The sequence below is a fragment of the Aureobasidium namibiae genome (genome assembly GCF_000721765.1).
Source record: "Aureobasidium namibiae CBS 147.97 unplaced genomic scaffold scaffold_10, whole genome shotgun sequence".
NCBI classification, from domain to species: Eukaryota; Fungi; Ascomycota; class Dothideomycetes; order Dothideales; family Saccotheciaceae; genus Aureobasidium; species Aureobasidium namibiae.
Window position 1 is genome coordinate 569,556 of NW_013581199.1, and position 16,924 is coordinate 586,479.

At 50.3% G+C, this 16,924-nt stretch overlaps 6 protein-coding genes across 6 annotated transcripts; 3 read left to right on the forward strand and 3 right to left on the reverse strand.

Annotated features, from left to right (window-relative positions):
- Window positions 1–305: 305 nt before the first annotated feature.
- On the reverse strand, window positions 306–1,748 carry M436DRAFT_73482 (cytosine deaminase protein-like protein; the record flags this gene model as incomplete). The annotated part of the gene is made up of 2 exons (XM_013571386.1): window positions 306–1,508; window positions 1,620–1,748. 2 exons carry the CDS (start codon window positions 1,746–1,748, stop codon window positions 306–308), a joined length of 1,332 nt encoding a protein of 443 aa, XP_013426840.1.
- Window positions 1,749–1,985: 237 nt separating this feature from the next.
- M436DRAFT_48138 (uncharacterized protein) lies at window positions 1,986–3,494 on the forward strand (the record flags this gene model as incomplete). Its single annotated transcript, XM_013571083.1, has 2 exons — window positions 1,986–2,046; window positions 2,101–3,494. 2 exons carry the CDS (start codon window positions 1,986–1,988, stop codon window positions 3,492–3,494), a joined length of 1,455 nt encoding a protein of 484 aa, XP_013426537.1.
- A 661-nt stretch (window positions 3,495–4,155) lies between these two features.
- Window positions 4,156–5,677, forward strand: M436DRAFT_73484 (putative phosphoglycerate mutase; the record flags this gene model as incomplete). The annotated part of the gene is made up of 3 exons (XM_013571387.1): window positions 4,156–4,705; window positions 4,946–5,105; window positions 5,665–5,677. The coding sequence occupies 3 exons, from the start codon at window positions 4,156–4,158 to the stop codon at window positions 5,675–5,677; spliced, it is 723 nt and encodes a 240-aa protein (XP_013426841.1).
- Window positions 5,678–7,409: 1,732 nt separating this feature from the next.
- M436DRAFT_48941 (putative ABC transporter) lies at window positions 7,410–9,379 on the reverse strand (the record flags this gene model as incomplete). The annotated part of the gene is made up of 3 exons (XM_013571221.1): window positions 7,410–8,633; window positions 8,690–9,161; window positions 9,216–9,379. 3 exons carry the CDS (start codon window positions 9,377–9,379, stop codon window positions 7,410–7,412), a joined length of 1,860 nt encoding a protein of 619 aa, XP_013426675.1.
- Window positions 9,380–12,377: 2,998 nt separating this feature from the next.
- M436DRAFT_64528 (PLP-dependent transferase) lies at window positions 12,378–14,409 on the forward strand (the record flags this gene model as incomplete). Its single annotated transcript, XM_013571266.1, has 2 exons — window positions 12,378–12,545; window positions 12,601–14,409. 2 exons carry the CDS (start codon window positions 12,378–12,380, stop codon window positions 14,407–14,409), a joined length of 1,977 nt encoding a protein of 658 aa, XP_013426720.1.
- A 763-nt stretch (window positions 14,410–15,172) lies between these two features.
- Window positions 15,173–16,838, reverse strand: M436DRAFT_82635 (transcriptional elongation regulator; the record flags this gene model as incomplete). Its single annotated transcript, XM_013571388.1, has 3 exons — window positions 15,173–15,201; window positions 16,470–16,652; window positions 16,709–16,838. 3 exons carry the CDS (start codon window positions 16,836–16,838, stop codon window positions 15,173–15,175), a joined length of 342 nt encoding a protein of 113 aa, XP_013426842.1.
- Between the last annotated feature and the right edge of the window lie 86 nt (window positions 16,839–16,924).

The window sequence follows — 16,924 nt, forward strand, 5'->3', positions numbered from 1 at the left end:
AACACAAAGTTGTGTGAATGGGGCGTCGATTGGTGCTGCCAGAATCTTCGAACAGCTACAGACGACCAGAACACTCCATGCTGGTCCATCCTTGTATCATCGAGCTTCTGATATACCGTCGAGTCAACCAGGCAGCATGAAGAAAACAGTATGTATAGTGTCTTCCAAGCGATATTTTGTATCGAAGAATGTACCATCCAGATGATTTCTGACAAATGTGCGTATTACAACAAAGTGTCAAATGTCCTCTATATGGATTAGATTATCTTGTAAGCCAGGGTCTGTTCAGCTGAAGGCATTGACCTCTACTCGATCAGTAGCCCGCTTTTAAAGACTTTCCTCTCACGAGCCCCGTCGTAAAGATATACGGCTTCCGAGACGGTGCGTCTGGTTCTCCAACCTGAAGTCTCCTTGCTGAACAAAAGCATATCTGCGGGTTGATCAGGCTCCAGCGAGAGCTTATTGACAGATTTCGAGTTGACTTTGGTGGAGAGGCCAATAGCGGTCCTGGCCCTGGTGGAGACACACTCGTAAAGGATCTCTGCGTCTCTCTTTGTACCGGCTTGGTAGACACCGACGCCCAGACTTGCTACCGAGAGGGGATCGCAACTGCCTTGTGGTGTGAAAGCATTGCCGATGTTGTTGATAGACACGGCAGCGTTGAAGCCATAGTCTTTGATCAGCTTGGGAATAGGCAACGTCCCACGAGCACCAGTTTCTGTTCTCATCATGAACAAGTCAGAGGTTGGCAGACCAACGAAGCTGATGGGCAGGTCAGCGATCTCCTCTCTGAGTCGCTTCCATTCATCATCTTTGAACAGAGACAGGCGGGTACAGTGTCCCAGGACAATTGTCTTGTTGGTACGAGTTGTCCAGCCTTTAGCCTTGAGTGTGTCTATCACATACCAGACCAATGGCTCAGTGTCGGGATCAAGGTTATAGTCTAGATGGAAGTCAAGATGAAGGTGTTTCTCGAGAGCAAGATCAATTGTCCAGTCAACATTCTTCTCCATCTTGTTGCGGTCGTCTTCGACGTACGGCGTACTGCCCATTACATCAGCGGAGTTTGACGTCCTGAGAGCTTCTTCAAAGAGGCCTCTTATCTCTTTGCCTTCGTCTTCACCAGAGAACAAAGGCAGCTGAGCAAACGCGCATAATTGAATATGGCATCGAGAGTGGGCCTTGTCTTTGAGAGATTTCCCTGCTTGGATACATTCAAGACCAACTATGGGATCAACCTCGACAAAGGCTCTCATGGAAGTCACACCAGCTCTAACACTTTCATCGACAACGCGCAAGCCACGTTCGAGCAAGTCATCGTGTTCAAAGGAGGATTTTGCCTTGGAAGTCAGAGTCATTGCTTCGTCGAAGGTGCCCTCTTCAATTTGCAGTTGAGCGTACTTGGGATGAGAGAGAAGATAAGCCTTGTCGATGTGAATGTGTGGGTGGCACAGAGCAGGTGCGAGCAGAGCTCCGTGACCGTTGATGAAAGGTGAAGAAGTGTCGTCCTTCAAAGCATCCAGGAGAGCAGAACTATGAGGGGTCACATTTTGTATAGTACCTTCAAAGGAAAGATTGATGTCCCAGAGAGATTGTGGGTCAGTACATGGCAGGGATACATTGAGGATATCGTGCACACGGCCAAAGGGCTGGAGGGCAGCAGAAGCGGAGATGTCTGTGGACGACTGAGCAGCTTCTAGCTCAGGCTTGATGTCAATGCCTGTAGATGCTAGAGATGGAGCAGTCATGTTTGTGATCCCGGTACAGACAGAGTTGGGAGGTGGAAGGTCGGGAGGCTTCACAGATGTCATGACGAGTAGGTACCTTCCCCAGATATGGAAGAAGGTCGGCAGAACAGGGTCGGCGTTTGGATGGACCGAGCGTGCCTGGAGGGTCTGTCAGAAGCACTCGCATCCGCATCCGAGTCGCGTCGTGGTCGAAGAGCAATTGCGCGCCTACACTTGTCGCATTCACACAAACACAAGATGCAGCCATCATCGCGAGGATTTGCAGCTCCGGGCCAGATGCGCCGTCCCACTGGACCTGGTAAGCCGCCAAAAACTTCTGTCGCATGACGACAATTCAACTGACTGCTGCCAGGCCCCATGTACGCAGCAGGCCACCAAGCACACGCGCCAGCAGTCTCACAGGCTGCTCAAGCACAGCAACAGCAACAAGAAGATGCTCGCCGTCGCGAAGCCGCTAGGAGACAGGCTCGCAAGCCTACAGACCTCGACATTGACGATGACCTTGCCGAAGCCACCATCACCGATGCTGCTATTCTATACCGCAAGCTCCGCGACCAGGAAAAGAGATTGGATGCTATCATGACAAAGAAACGTTTGGATATATTGGAAGGCACATCTGGCCAGATGCCGTCTGAGGGCGTGCTGCGTTTGTTCATCAGCAACACAGCCGAGGGCCAGCCATGGCAGATGGCCAACGACGATGGCAATGCTGGCTTCAACGAAGACGGTACTTTCGACTTTGCCGATAACAACCAAGCTCGTTATCGCGTCAAGATTGAAGGCAAGCTGCTCGAAGGCTCAGATGACATCCTCGAGGACTCGGAGCTGAAATCGACTCTGCCACCCATGGCCCCAATCAAGATGTCGCATTTCTTCAAGCGTGTCACCGTCGACTTCAACCGCCCCGCTGCCTTGCAATCGAACGATTTCAACAAGATTGAGTGGCTGAAAAAGGAGGGCGAGCCTGATGTCGACTGCATTGCCTTTGGTCGCAAGAGCGATGAAGAGCTCCAGGTCACAATCAACCTCTACCTTGATGAGCAGCCCGAGCGCTTCAAGCTGAGCCCGCCGCTTGCTTGGATCCTTGACATGGACACAGCTACGCGCGCCGACGTTGTGCAAGGAGTCTGGGACTACGCTCGTTTGTTCAAGCTGACCGATCCCGAGGACGAGCGCCGCGTCACCTGCGACGAAACCCTCAGGCAGCTGTTCCGTCACGAAACCTTGTTCTTCCCCAACCTTCCTGAGCTGATTTTGCCGCACCTTTCCCCTCTCGACCCTATCAAGCTCCCCTACACTATCCGTATCGACAAAGACTACATCGCTCCCGAAGACGAATCCATTCCACCGTCCAAGTACATGATCTGGGACATCCGAGTAAAGGTCCCCAGCACCACAAAACGCCTCATGCAGGCCATCATCTCGTCACCCAGACACATGGCCAGCCTCAAGAAAATCACCCAGGTCAACGACGATACTGCTCTTCTGCTCGAGAAGGCCCGTCATCTCAACTCCAAGCGCAAGTTCCTACTTTCGCTCTCACAAGATCCGGCTACATTCGTCAAGCGCTGGACGTCCAGTCAACAACGCGATCTCGAAATCATACTTGCTGAGGCTGGCAGAGGTGGTGGTGATGAAGGCTATGCTGGTGAAGAGTTCCGTAGAGGTGGCAAGGATGGTGCATGGGGCACAGATCTGGCTCGTGAAGCCGTGGGTCTCTGGTTGGCAAGACAGAAGACTCACTAGGAGTCGAGTTTATCACACGGTGACGGCTTTGGTTGATTTAGCGACGGCGTTGGGAAACTGGAGTCAAGGACGAGTGGGTCGTATGGCCGATCAAATATGCATTATGGAAAGTGGTTTGTGAAGATATCCGGATGATACGGGATTGGTGTCTTTTTGCATACCGTATCGAGCTTCCGAGAAAAGTCACAACGGTACTTCTGGACACGAGTCATTTAGGGGAGCGCATAATGAAAAGAACACAGTATTATCGGTTCACATCTGAGAAGGACAGCTATTGTAATCAATTGCGATCAGTGAATTGATGTGGTGAAGAATAAATAATTCAAGAATGCGGTCAGAAGAAGCCAAGTCGCTGCGCCAATCCCGATCGACAAGAATGTGACGTTTGTTCTCGTTCCTGCCATCCAAGCAAAGCATTTCTCAGCGAGCAAACAAGTTGAGCGTATCATTCCTATTCGACTCGCTCTTTCCGTCAAACAAGGCCATGTTTGCGCCTTGACCATGGTCGAGATCGCTTTGTTCCCATTGTAGACCGCTTCCATCATCTCACTCTTCCTTCTTCGACCATCCATCAACAGCTCCTAAATTCAGTCCTACCTCTATCTCTATATCTCCTCTGTACCTAACGGTTGCTACGAAACATCAACACTGGACAAGCAAGATGCCTCCCGTCACCATTCATTGCGTGCGTCACGCCCAAGGCTTCCACAACATCAGCGTTACCAACCATGCCATCCACGACCCCATGCTTACACAACTCGGCGAGGAACAATGCAAATCCCTGGCAAAGAACTTTCCCTTCATGGACCGTGTCGATGCCGTCATAGCCTCGCCCATGAAACGCACCGTATACACTGCTCTCTACTCGTTTGCTCCCGCCATCAGAGACAAGCGCCTGAAAGTTTATGCTCTTCCAGAACTTCAAGAAACCTCAGATCTGCCTTGTGACACTGGAAGTAAGGTTTCAGACCTCGAGACCGAGTTCAGAGGTCAACCAGTCGACTTGAGCTACATGTACACTCCGCCTGCCAAAGCCTGGAACAGCAAACTCGGCAAGTGGTCTGCAACTGCTTCAGCTGTCGATGATCGTGCGAGAATTGCCAGAGAATGGTTGTATAGCCGTCCGGAGAAGGAGATTGTTGTTGTCACCCATGGCGGCTTTTTGCATTATCTCACCGAAGACTGGATGGAAAAGAGCTCAAATGGTCCCGGTAATATTCCCCCTCGTCGTCACAGTCATCGTCGGCGGTCTGATGCGTCCCCTCCTCCCGTTGTCGTCAATTTGGGCCGAGTCCGATCTCGTTCTGAAAGTGGATTTGATTCTCCATCGTCACCTCGCCATCACCATCATCATCACCATCACAGCCATGACAAGCAAAAGCCTCTCTCTTCCACTTTTTCACATCGTGAGCACAGAATCCATCATCATCCACATTCTCACAAAATCCCAGGTACTGGATGGGCCAACACCGAGTATCGTTCGTATACCTTTAGCTCAAACCCTAAGAGCGGTAGACCTGTTCTTATCGAAACTCCACAAAGCCGTGCTCGGCGTTTGGGAAACGAAAAGCCCCTCACGAGAGCAGAGACGACAAATTTACAGCGCGTCGAGTCAAAGCAAAAGGCCGAAGAAGAAAAGGCGTATCAGAAGGCCAGCGGCATCCAAGCAAAGGTATAAATCTGTGCGGCTGTATTAATCCCTTTCGACTGCGTCGAGTGCTATCAAGGAAGAGAAGCATGGGAAGCGATATCTTGCGTTATGGTGTGAAGCCGTGACAAAAGATGCTCTTCATGTGCACATTGAGTCTACTTGATGTTCATCTTCATTGACTCAAAGCAAGACTAGGACGATGGGGCAGGATCGGGGGTTTGTGAGTAACACACCTTCTCTTGCGTATCACGTCCGCGAGCATCTCTATCTTCTGCATCCTGTTCGGACCTTCTTCTCAAATCGTGCTGACTTTTATACAGTTGAAGTTGAAACGAAAGGAGCGCGATCTCGGTGGTTACGCTTATGGTGTTTGATGACTAGTCAGACAGATGTCTGAATCTGTTCGCACACGAAGGATTGGGTCGTTCTTTGGAAAGCAGAACGGTCGAGGTTGTATTCGTGTATAGCATGTTGAGGGCGTTTCCAAGCAGCATGGAAGGTACACACAGCACATCATAGATTGAGAACCTGAGAAAGAAGACATCTATATTCACGCTGATTGACGTACCAGAAGCCGAAGCATCAATTCGAAGACCATCGTGTCAGTGCACTATACAACCATTGCTCACTCAATATCTGCATGCGCAAATGCGAATACCGACCGTCACGTACTTGACCAGTAGACCTTGCAGTAGTCTGGAAACACATAAGCCTCATCACCAGGGTGCTCCCAGCAGCTGTGAGATTATCTCTCTTTCTACTTCACTTCTGCATCTGACCAACGCAATATTCTTTTGACATTACTGTCGAAAGGGAGTATGTACATGCAGCAGTAATATACGACCGGGTCGGTAAATCTGTAAAGCTCCCCATCGACAGCAATTGCTGACCGTATCTGCTTCATCTATGAGCATTGTCGGGTACTCGCTGTCCGCAGTGCTCCTTCACGTCTCTATCACCTCGAACGGATACATACTATAAGCTATGGATGTGGCTGGTAGGCTTATTGGCAAGAGATATATGGGCTGTGATCTGCAGATGCATCGGCAAAATTTGATTGATGCTCAACAGTAGATTCCAAGGAGAAGGAAGAGACAGAAAGTACAAAGAAAGAGAAGCAACAGAATTTCTGCAAAACACAGGACAGCGAGGAGATGCGGGTCACGACAGAGCTTTTGTTTGTTGCAAAGCATCCACCGTGAGCAGAATGACACGACATGAATTGTGTAGGAAAAAGGGTATTTGCAGAGACCGCCATGCACCCTCATTCAACTCCCCTTGATTTGGTTCAGACTTGATATATCTGTATACTGCGAGGAAGGAATGAGAAGCACGACTAAAATGCGAGGCAAGGAGATATATGAGCGTTTCTGCGTGAGCAATACGCTCAAACAAACGAAGACAACAAGTTCGAGTGCAGTTTCGTCAAAAAAGAAAAAAAAAAAAGAAAAAGACTTGCGATGGAAATGAGTCGAGCGCATATTCTTCGCAAAAATGGCTGACGATATGCACTCTGCATGCGCCCCACGTCAGGACTTCCTTTGTGCCACATTTTAACTCTCGCATCAGCATTTGGGCAGGGCGTTCATGCATTCAAGGATGGCTGCATATGTCACACGTTACACAGCGTTGGAAAACAAAAAGCCAGCATCCATGGAATATGATGCTCAAAAAGGTACAGAGATACACTTTTGTTTGTACCTACCTTGCTTCGGCTTGTTTTCTTTGATGCATTCGTTGGGATTTGGGTTTGCTTGCTGGAGTTGGGCGTGGATGCAGATGGCAGAAACTATGTTTTTTAGATTTGTGATACTGCAGACTCTGTATAAGCAGGAAGGTGCACATGAGAGATATCGTGTATCAATAACAGACATCAGCAAGAAGTGGGACGCATCCGGGAGAGAGAGAGAGGGGGGGGGGATATTTTATTCCGGATTTTTCATGTATGTTCAGAGCACAACAAAGCTATTCTGTAGTTCTTTTGCCATTGTGTCATGCATGTGCATCATCACAAAGATTGGGAAGAAAGAAGCAAGTAGAAACACCGAGAGCCCGTGCAGAATTCTCGTCAACGAGTGGTCAAAAGGAAAGAATCGATTAAGCAGAACACAAAAAGGGGGGGAATAGGGACCATACGCCGGACCAGGTTTACGCCAATGCAACAAATACAAAAGAAACAGAAGCAACAAAGACAGTAAAGAGAGTCATGAAGGGGACAGCAGAAGATTGCTCTTCGCTGATCTGCAGAGAAGGAGAACGCGTCCTCAAGTGCGGCGGACGTACAGCACAAACCAGCCAAGCGCTCTATAGACAGCAATGATGGCCAGCAAGATACCAATATACTCACCAGTCTTGCCAGACTTGTAGCCATAGGTATCCAACAAAGCAGTGCCAGGAATCAAGCCTTGCTCATTGATGGGAGACTTGTAAGCACAGTTGTAACCGCCATTACCATCAGAGGGGCAAGTGTAGTTTCTGTACGCAAACTCATTGACCATCATGCCCTCAAAGACATAGCTCTGGTAGTCGATGTAGTGGAAGACGTAGCGCCAGAAGGGGTTCAAGTCGGCAGGGCGAACCATGAAACCCATGGTGCACATCCAGAGGCCATTGGCAAAGGCAGTAGCAGCCAGAGCAACGACAAAGATAGGAACAACGCTGGTGATGAAGACGACAAGGGACTCGGCAGCGACCAAGTCGAGGAAGAGCCACATAACCCACATCCAGAAGCCTCCAGCCGTGCCGCGGAAGTTACTAAGCCAGTACACGACGACGCTGAAGAGCAGAGTGATGATGAAGAGATACGGAAGTCCAGTCAAGAAGTTGCTAACAAGGAAAGACGTGGGTCCGTAGAGACCATTGGCACGCTCCTTCATGAAAATTGCGCGGTCCTCGAGGTAAGCAGGGATGTAAGCGACAGCCATGAAAGACATGAAGGCACCGCCAAAGAAGATAGCATTAGTAAAAGCTTGGAGATTGTCCTGCGATGCTCCCAGACGCAGCCAGACGGTGCCCATCATCACGGCCAGACCCATGTACATGGCGATACGGATACCATAGGCGATGATGTCACGGTAAGACTTGATGAAGTTGCGATGAATGAGCGCAATCACGATGGCAAACCAGTGAGCGCCGATCTGCTCGTTGTCGTTGGTCTCCTGGGGAGAAGGGTCGCCGTGCTGGATCTCGCGGTTGATGGTGTTCATCTTCTCTGCGTGGAGGCCGGAGCGCTGCCATGTGCCGGTGACCATCTCGAATTGACTGACGAGTTCGCTCCTGTTATGAGCAAAATCGGTATTGACAAAGTCGATGATGAACTCGGCGGGGTTCATGTAGAGAGGGATGGGGAAGCCGCAGGCATCGAAGAACGATTGGACTTCCTTGACTGGTCCGCTGTATGCTGTGTTGCCGTGCGAGAGGAGGAGAAGCTTGTCGAACATTGCAAATGTCGAGGTGGAAGGCTGATGGATGCTTGAGATGACCATCAACTGTGCTTGTGTTAGTATCCGCACGATAATCATACATGGAAGGGGTCAGGACTTACGTTGTGTTTCTTGGCGACTTCCTTGACGAAAGCGATGACCTCGAAGGCAGCAGCCGAGTCCAGACCAGAAGTAGGTTCATCGAGGAACAAGATCTTGGGGCTGGTGATGAGCTGGTTGGCGACGCTGACACGGCGCTTCTGACCACCAGAGATGCCCTTTCTGATAGGAGTGCCAACGAGTGTGTTAGCTTGGCCAGTAAGACCGAAGGAGTTGATGAGAGCCTCGACTCTGGCGATACGCTCGTTTGCGCTGATGCTCTTGGGCAAGGAGAGACGCGCAGCAAACAGCAAAGTCTCTCTGACGGTTAGTGAGCCGACGAGGGCGTCTTCTTGTTCGACGTAGCAACTGATCTTGCGCAGAGTCTCAGCCTCAGCTGGGCGGCCGTTGAGAAAGACATCTGATTGGGTGCGGGCGCTCTTAGCAGGAACGCGGTTCGCAAGCACGTTGAGAAGAGTAGACTTTCCAGAACCGCTGCGAGGGAATCAGCATTGGGTAGAGCATGGAAGAAGAAGAGGGATCACGTACGAAGGACCCATGACGGCCATCAATTCTCCAGCATAGACTATACCGCTGACATTGTTGAGGATAGGCTTGTCTTCGTGAGTTTGACGATCTGTGACCGAGACGGAAACTCCTCGCCAGAGAAAGCTGCGGATGTTGTGGTTGGTGAGCTGCGAGTAATCACCCATGATCTTCTCGACGTCCGACATGGTTGTAGACCTCGATGCGTGCATGGGATGTTATGTGTTGAGGGAATTGGTATAAGCAAATCAAAGTGATGTCCGTTGGTGCAGCCAAGCAATCACCACGATGACGAGCGAACGGATTATCGTCGTAAGGCTAAGTGAAGGGAGTATTCCAGTACGGCGAATGTGTGATTTGATTCTTTCTTGATTCGCAACGCTATTGGACAAGAGCAGCAGTGGTCGGAAGAGAATGAATGAACGGAGTCTCAGACACAGAAGAGAGGAAAGAACTGGGCTTGACTGTCTACAAATGGCAGAGCACCGCGGGAAGGGCAGCCTTTCCTATCTCGCTTGTTGAGGGCGTGAAGGCTGGCTGCAGGATTCGAGCAAACACAGACAGCCGCTATGACTGCACAAGGAAATGGAGAGGCAAACAGCGTGCACGCGAGAGACGTGGACTCAGAGACCAAACAAAGGTCACAGGTGGCTGTCGAATCACATCCTGGCCCTGGCACTTAGCTTACCTTCTCATGGTCGATCCTGGACGGCTGAAGGCAATTTCAGACGCATCCCAAAAGCCCGGTCACCACGCGATTGACCTGAGTGCATGAAGTCGGATGTATCAGATATTCTCTGGCTTGAGGAGAACAGGACGTTGCAGTGTGCCCCTGCAGGTGAAGACAGGAGGCTAATGCAGCTAGGCTTAGCTTCCCCGTACTACGTGATGTCCCCAGCCAATCCATCGACGCGAGCGGGCCGAGGTGACGTGCGTTCGAGATGGCGAAAGCATCGCAGTTCAATAAATCTTCATCGAAGGCAATATATCCAATCATTTGGAATCTGTTTTGAGCCTCTCCATGGCGGGAAATCTTGAGGATCTGGTCAGTGGTAATTTAATTTGACCTGAACTGCAGGACTTGAGTACGCATCCGATCTAGACGATCAATCTGTCAGCGGTCCGCTTCCGTCGAAGATCACATCTGTCTCTTTTATCCTTGACAGGGCCGGCTTTGAAACAGAACGAATCTCAGTACGATAAGTCGTCATCGTCTGAGCGTTTTCGAACGACAAAACCGCTGATATCGGCGCACGAGGGCTGCTATCGTTGGCCACGAGTGACTGCTCCACTCGCACCTCGCTCACGGATGGTTGCTCGTGCCTTCTCCTTTGTCAATCCTGATATCTCCACCTCTTGATCGCTAGACGCCGTTATTGCTCGTCTAACAATCGACGGACCCTGTCCTAGGATCGGAGGCCTGCAGTTTGTAAAATGCTGCTGGCCGGAACTGACTGGTCAAGCGCTATCGCACAGACTGCGGCTATCCTTTTTGCCAGCGACGCGCGCGCGTTCAGCACTCATCCTCCCATCGTCTAGAAGCCACCCTCTCGAACCCTAATTCTCGAGAGATTGGCGGTCATAGCGATGGTCCAGGATGGTTGATACGAGATGACCGGCACTTGCGGGGAGCCAGGAAGTCGTTTTGTGGCTTCAGCCAGGACAACCAGATGGCTGCTGGAACGTTTAAAGAAGGGCGTTCGGGCGTCTGTATCAGGATGCGCCAGCATGGCGGTACGATTATGATCTGGGGGTGATGAGCATCATGTCACGGCCTAGGACAAAGCTTTGCTGGGAACGGCACTGGTATGAAAGCCTCATTGATTGATGCGATAAGGTGCTCGGAAAGTTGTGGCACCGTCCGGCATCCCTCAAGCGAGCGACAACGGGTACCGTCGTAACGCTGTCGTGAAACAATCGAGTCTTGCCAGCCTCTTATTCTTCCGTCCTGCTTGCCCCGCAATGGAGCGCCGAGACACGATGGCGACGTGGAGATGGATACTTTGAAGTTACACGGTGAGCACCTGACATGGTCGGATAGGCACTGCCAATTCACCCAGACATTGCTTTGCACGGCTCGACAGTGGATGCCGAGTGGGTAAAGACACGACCTGACGTGAAGCCTGCGGAGGATTTTTTATGCTTTGAGCCGTCTGCTGTCCGCGGGCCGTCCGCGTCGTCCCTGGCTCCCGCTCGTCACAACGCTTGTGGCATAGCCCAAAACTCTGTGATATACTATCTACCATGGCTGACTGAGTCGTGATAGTGTCAGGGAGCATTGCGTATGGAAAGGGTTTGTTCCTCCTGCCTGCAAGCCCGGTGTCTGTGCTGCCATGGGCTGGAAACCTGAACCCGGCCTGCGGATTCCTGCTGCGCGCCCAGCAGATCATCCGTCTCGCAACTGCCTAGCAAGCTCCACTTTGGCCTCTCTGTCGCATTACCACCACCCAGGATACGCCTGCATTCTGGAAGTGAAAGCACCATGAGAGAGAGAGTTGACGTGCATCTCCGGCAGAGGACCAAGCGCTGTGTCGTTCAGAATACCGAACATCGCCTAGGATTTGATAGGCGATCGATGCATCCTCTGTCCAAAATAACTACGCGAGCCGTTGATACGTCAAACATTCACAACCTCTAGCTTAGACTTGGCCTGTGAGTTGACCGTTGACAGGTTGACGGGTCTCTACCGCTTTGACAGCCTTCAGGTTCTGGCTACCTGCGCGGAGTGGCTACTGAGACCATGTGTTTTGGCCTAGCAAATGTATCATTTTGCTGCAGATCGGAAGCCATGCCATCTGCACCAAGAACCCGGGAGCAATCATACTCCCTTCATGCAGAAAGAGATCTATATACGTCACGTCTGTCCCTTACTCTTTTACCCTTTGCCTCTTCCTTCCTTCATTTTTTTTTTCGGTTTGGTATGGTACCGTTGCTTGTCCCTTCAAAAGTCTAGTGCTCTTTCTCGTTTTCCGAAACATCTGCTTCGCCGCCAGTCGGTTACGATTTCATATCTTGTGGCTTCCCCCTTCTTCAAGGAAATAGGAAACCGTTTTACGATTCAGATTGCCGTGCGATCTAATTCTGAGCCTTGTACAACGGGCAAGGACCAGTATTAAACACACATAAGACATCATGTCGAGGGGATCCTCAATATCAGACGACGACATGTCGTCCATCAGCGGTCACGAAGATTACGATTACGAAACCGATTGCACGACACCTGCTCCATCATGTTCTGGAGAACATATTGAGAACGAAGAGGTCGAGAGTTTCAGAGCACGAGAGTACCCTCAACTTGCAGGCAAGGTGTATCTTGATCATGGAGGATCAACAGTAAGCTTACCCCACCACACATGACCACCCTTCCAACCCATCTAACCAATCCCAGCTTTATGCCAAGTCGATGGTCGAAGACTTCTCAAAAGACTTAATATCAAATCTATATGGCAACCCCCACTCGGACTCTACACCTTCGGCTGTTGCTGGTCACCGGATAGACGCCATTCGTGAGAAGGCTCTTCGCTTCTTCAAAGCTGACCCGGAGGAATGGGACTTGGTCTTTGTCGCCAACGCTACTGCCGCTATCAAACTCACAATCGAATGTCTCACAGATCATGCCGCCTCCGCACACAAGCAACTATGGTATGGCTACCACCGTGACTCTCACACTAGTGTCGTCGGTGTTCGAGAGCTTACGACTACGAGTCGATGCTTTGCCAACGATGATGAGGTAGAGAAATGGATCGAGTGTGGTGGCATTGGTGGCCCTCTACCTCGCCAATTGGGTCTCTTCGCTTATCCTGGCCAGTCAAACATGACCGGTCGTCGTCTTCCTCTCACATGGCCTGGAATGATCAAGCAAAAAGTTTTGCGAGCGAACACATACACCCTTCTTGACGCTGCTGCTCTCGCCAGTACGGCTGAATTGGACTTGAGCAATACCCACGAAAGTCCCGACTTTGTAGCCCTCAGCTTTTACAAAATCTTCGGCTTTCCCAACATTGGAGCTCTACTGGTGCAAAAGTCCGCAGCGCATGTCCTTACAAAACGCAAGTACTTTGGAGGCGGTACAGTCGATATGGTTGTGACCATCAACGATACATGGCATGCGAGGAAGACTGCCACAATTCATGACGCCCTTGAGGATGGCACTCTTCCCTTTCACTCCATCTTCGCTTTAGACCATGCCATCAACGTCCACAAACGCCTTTATGGACCCGAACCTATGAAGTTTATCTCCCGCCACACAGCTCAACTCTCAAAGCAACTCTACGACAATCTCTGCAACCTACGACACCGAAACGGCAAATCCGTCATTCGCATGTACAAAGAGCCTTCTAGCGTTTACGGTTGCAGCAAAACTCAAGGCGCTACCATCGCGTTCAATGTGTTGAAGTCTGACGGTTCACTCATCCCATATACTGAAGTTGAGAAACACGCCAATGGTCATGGCATTTACATCCGCAGCGGCTCTCTCTGTAACCCTGGTGGTATGGCCACCTACCTCGACTGGTCACCAGAGGAGATGAGAGCAGCCTTTGCTTCCGGTCATCGCTGCAGCAACCCCACTGAAATTGTTGGCGGCAAAGCTACTGGTGTCGTCCGTGTATCTCTCGGCGGCATGTCCACAGCCTCCGACATCAGAGCTCTGATCTCTTTCCTCCGCGCCTCCTACGTGGACACCACAATGCCGAAGACGATATCTCTGGCCAAGCAATCCGTTTCGATGCAAAGAGCTTCCTTCATCAAGATCCAGATTCCCGAGGAGCGAGAAATGGATGCCGTGTTCGGAGCAACAGCGCCCGTCATCAACGCACCCCTTCCCCCTCTCGTCCGCAACCGTCTTCGCAAATCCTTCGACTATGGCATCGGACCATCACCAGGTTCATCCGTCACTTCCATCTCCTCTGCCGGTCTCCCTCGCTCCCAGTCTTCCAACCTCATTGGCTTGAAAGCCAAACCCAACTTGAGTAGACGAAAAAGTCTACTCAGCCGTTCGGACTCGAAGCCTGCGGTGGGCAAGTGGGATAGCTTCTGGAGGGAAGAAACAGCTGCACTTGTTGCCGCTGGAGCTGTGGAGAGTGAAGTTGGGCTCGTTACTGCCTCTGCGACAGAAGCCAAGAAGAAAGAGAAGGAAAAGGAGAAAGACATAAGTGGCCTCAGAAAGGTTGCTCGCGCGTTCAGACGACATGCTTGATGTTTGATGTGTGCCTGGTTTCCTTTGACTGTTCATTACATATAATGTTATATGGCTAGTATCTTTTATTTGTTCAAATAGGTGGATGGTGGTTCTCGGTTTGGTTTTTTGGATTTTCGTTTTCGCTCTTCCTCTATCGTTAGCTTTTTTCTTTTGTCCTTGCTTTGCTTTACTTCTGGAGGGTAGTCTATATACCATGTTTTTCTCTTTCTACTTCAGCGATGATGAAATAGCGTCACCAGACAGTCAATTTACAGTATCTAGGATGATGATGCATACCTTCTTGAATCATCTCACATTCCACCTTACAATCTCCTACAGTCCAGCCAATCTATCTTCCTCGACCCAAGAACCGTGATCCCACCAACAATCATAGCCAGGTCGTCGGTGCACCCAACGTACCAACGCTTTCCATCTCATCTCCCTGAACAAATTGATCTCAGCCCTGAGAGGCTGACAGAAAAAGCTCGGCAGTCCAAGCAGCCACGAACCCAACACGTCGTGTGCATGAACGAATATTCTCTACCCGTGATCAACAGGGGCAAATTTCCGTACGAGATGCAGATACTGTACGGCTATGCATCCTACCACCGCGTGGAAAGTGTAATAGATAAACGTGTCAGACACGCGTTGTAGCCCTAGGATGCCTAACTTATGCTTTGAAACAGAAGAGGAGATCAAGTAGCAAGCAAGACAGTTAAGCTAAATACTTGGCTGAAGATCGTATAGTCACGAAGGAGTCAAGGTGGATAAGTATAGCCACTCAAGGCCCGATGACCAGGGCTACCTCAACTGCGAGATATAGTAGCAATTCACCTCCCCTACGATCACTGCGAGATAGATTGCTCAACAGCATAGACAGCACGAGCACGAGCACGAGCACAAGGGCAAGCGCTCTACTTGCATACCTGATTTGCATTCTCGAAACAGTGCTTGGGAAAGATAAATCCGGTGCTAAAGTGGTCTTGCAGAAAAGTAAAATATATGACCTTCCCACACGCTACCCATCATGCGCGAAGAAGGAAGCCCAGACGACTGTGCATACACCAAGAAGAGATAGATCCTAGACTTGAGCCGAGAGAAAGCAAAGAAGATGGGAGGAGCAGGAGGATGGAGTGGAGAAGGAGAGGAGCTAAGAGGCGATCGTGTCTTCTAGCTCACCACGCCGTCAGTGGGGCGAGATGCATATACGGATGGACGGCTCCCTTTTTTGCACACGGCCGTAGACTAGGAATGGAATTTCGACTCAAGAATAGTAACTCAAAGAGGTCACAAGGAATGATGGAAGATAAGAAAGGTGCGGTGTGAGGTAATCGTGGTTGTAATTCGAATTGGCTGAGCCGAAACATAAGTGATGAAGATATCCAGCACAACTTCCCAAGCATTCATGGCAGGAAGCAGGAGAGAACATAAAAGATGTAGACACGCAATGAGACTCGCAGACATCACGGATACAAAGACATTGCAAGTCAATTTAAACGTGTCATTCAATCTTGGAACAGTGATGAGGGCCTGAAAAACTCCCAAGGAATTAGGGAGACAAGCGTGACAATAGAAGTTCCTTTGCACATGTTTGCAAATCACTGCTGATAAGAAGGGAAAGGGCGAAAAAGGGTAAACTGTTGTTTCATTGTATTGTTGTGTTGAGGGTGAGCAAAGTCAGAGAGATGTCTCCGACTCATATAAAGGCCATCTCCATGTTTTTGAGAAGAGGCACTCGATAACTGCGGAAGTTGGATGTGGGACCAACTATAGACGCCGCATCGTGGAGGAGTGTAGATGGCGGCGTATATGCTCGTGGTCCGAAGGAAGGTATACTGTTGTGATTGGACGATCATGATGTTTCGGTGAGTGTCGAAGATGGGGATGAAGTGGTATCCGTGAGAGCATAGCTATAAGAATTGCTCTGTTGAGAGAGCAATGAACGCCGCGAACGCCTTGGCTGGTATGCTTGGAAGGAAGACAGAGGAGAGTCGTGAGAATGCATTGTTTTTCATCAGACTGGAGTTGTGTCAGCAGGGTGAAGGGTATCGGGGAGGGGAGGACTATGAGTTGCGCACCATTCAGATAGTCGGCCGCCATGAGCAGTTCAAGACAAAGCTCAGGCGGGATGTCGAGGTCAGGGACACCAGTAGCGTCGCGATTCTTCTCGTAGTAGTAGAAGTACTCGCAGACCTTCTCGAGCACCATGCCATTGATATTCTCGAACGTACATCTGTGAGTCTTTGATTCTGCGAAGCCCTCTGCGATTGACAGTCAGCATCGAGAAGAACAGGAAGAAGGAGCGATGCAAACGCACTGGTTGGGTCAAGCATCCTCTTGATGCGGTCGAAGAGACAAGCCGTTCTTGTTTGCACCAAAAATTCGAAGCCGTCATTGCTGATCAGCGTGACATAATCGGGCGTCTCGGTCTGTTCTACGTCTGCCATTACTGGTCGTGTTCTGCGAGGATGCGCGGTGATGAAGAAAGAAGAGGAAGGCGCGATTGATTGAATGAAGCTGTGGCCAAAATTGC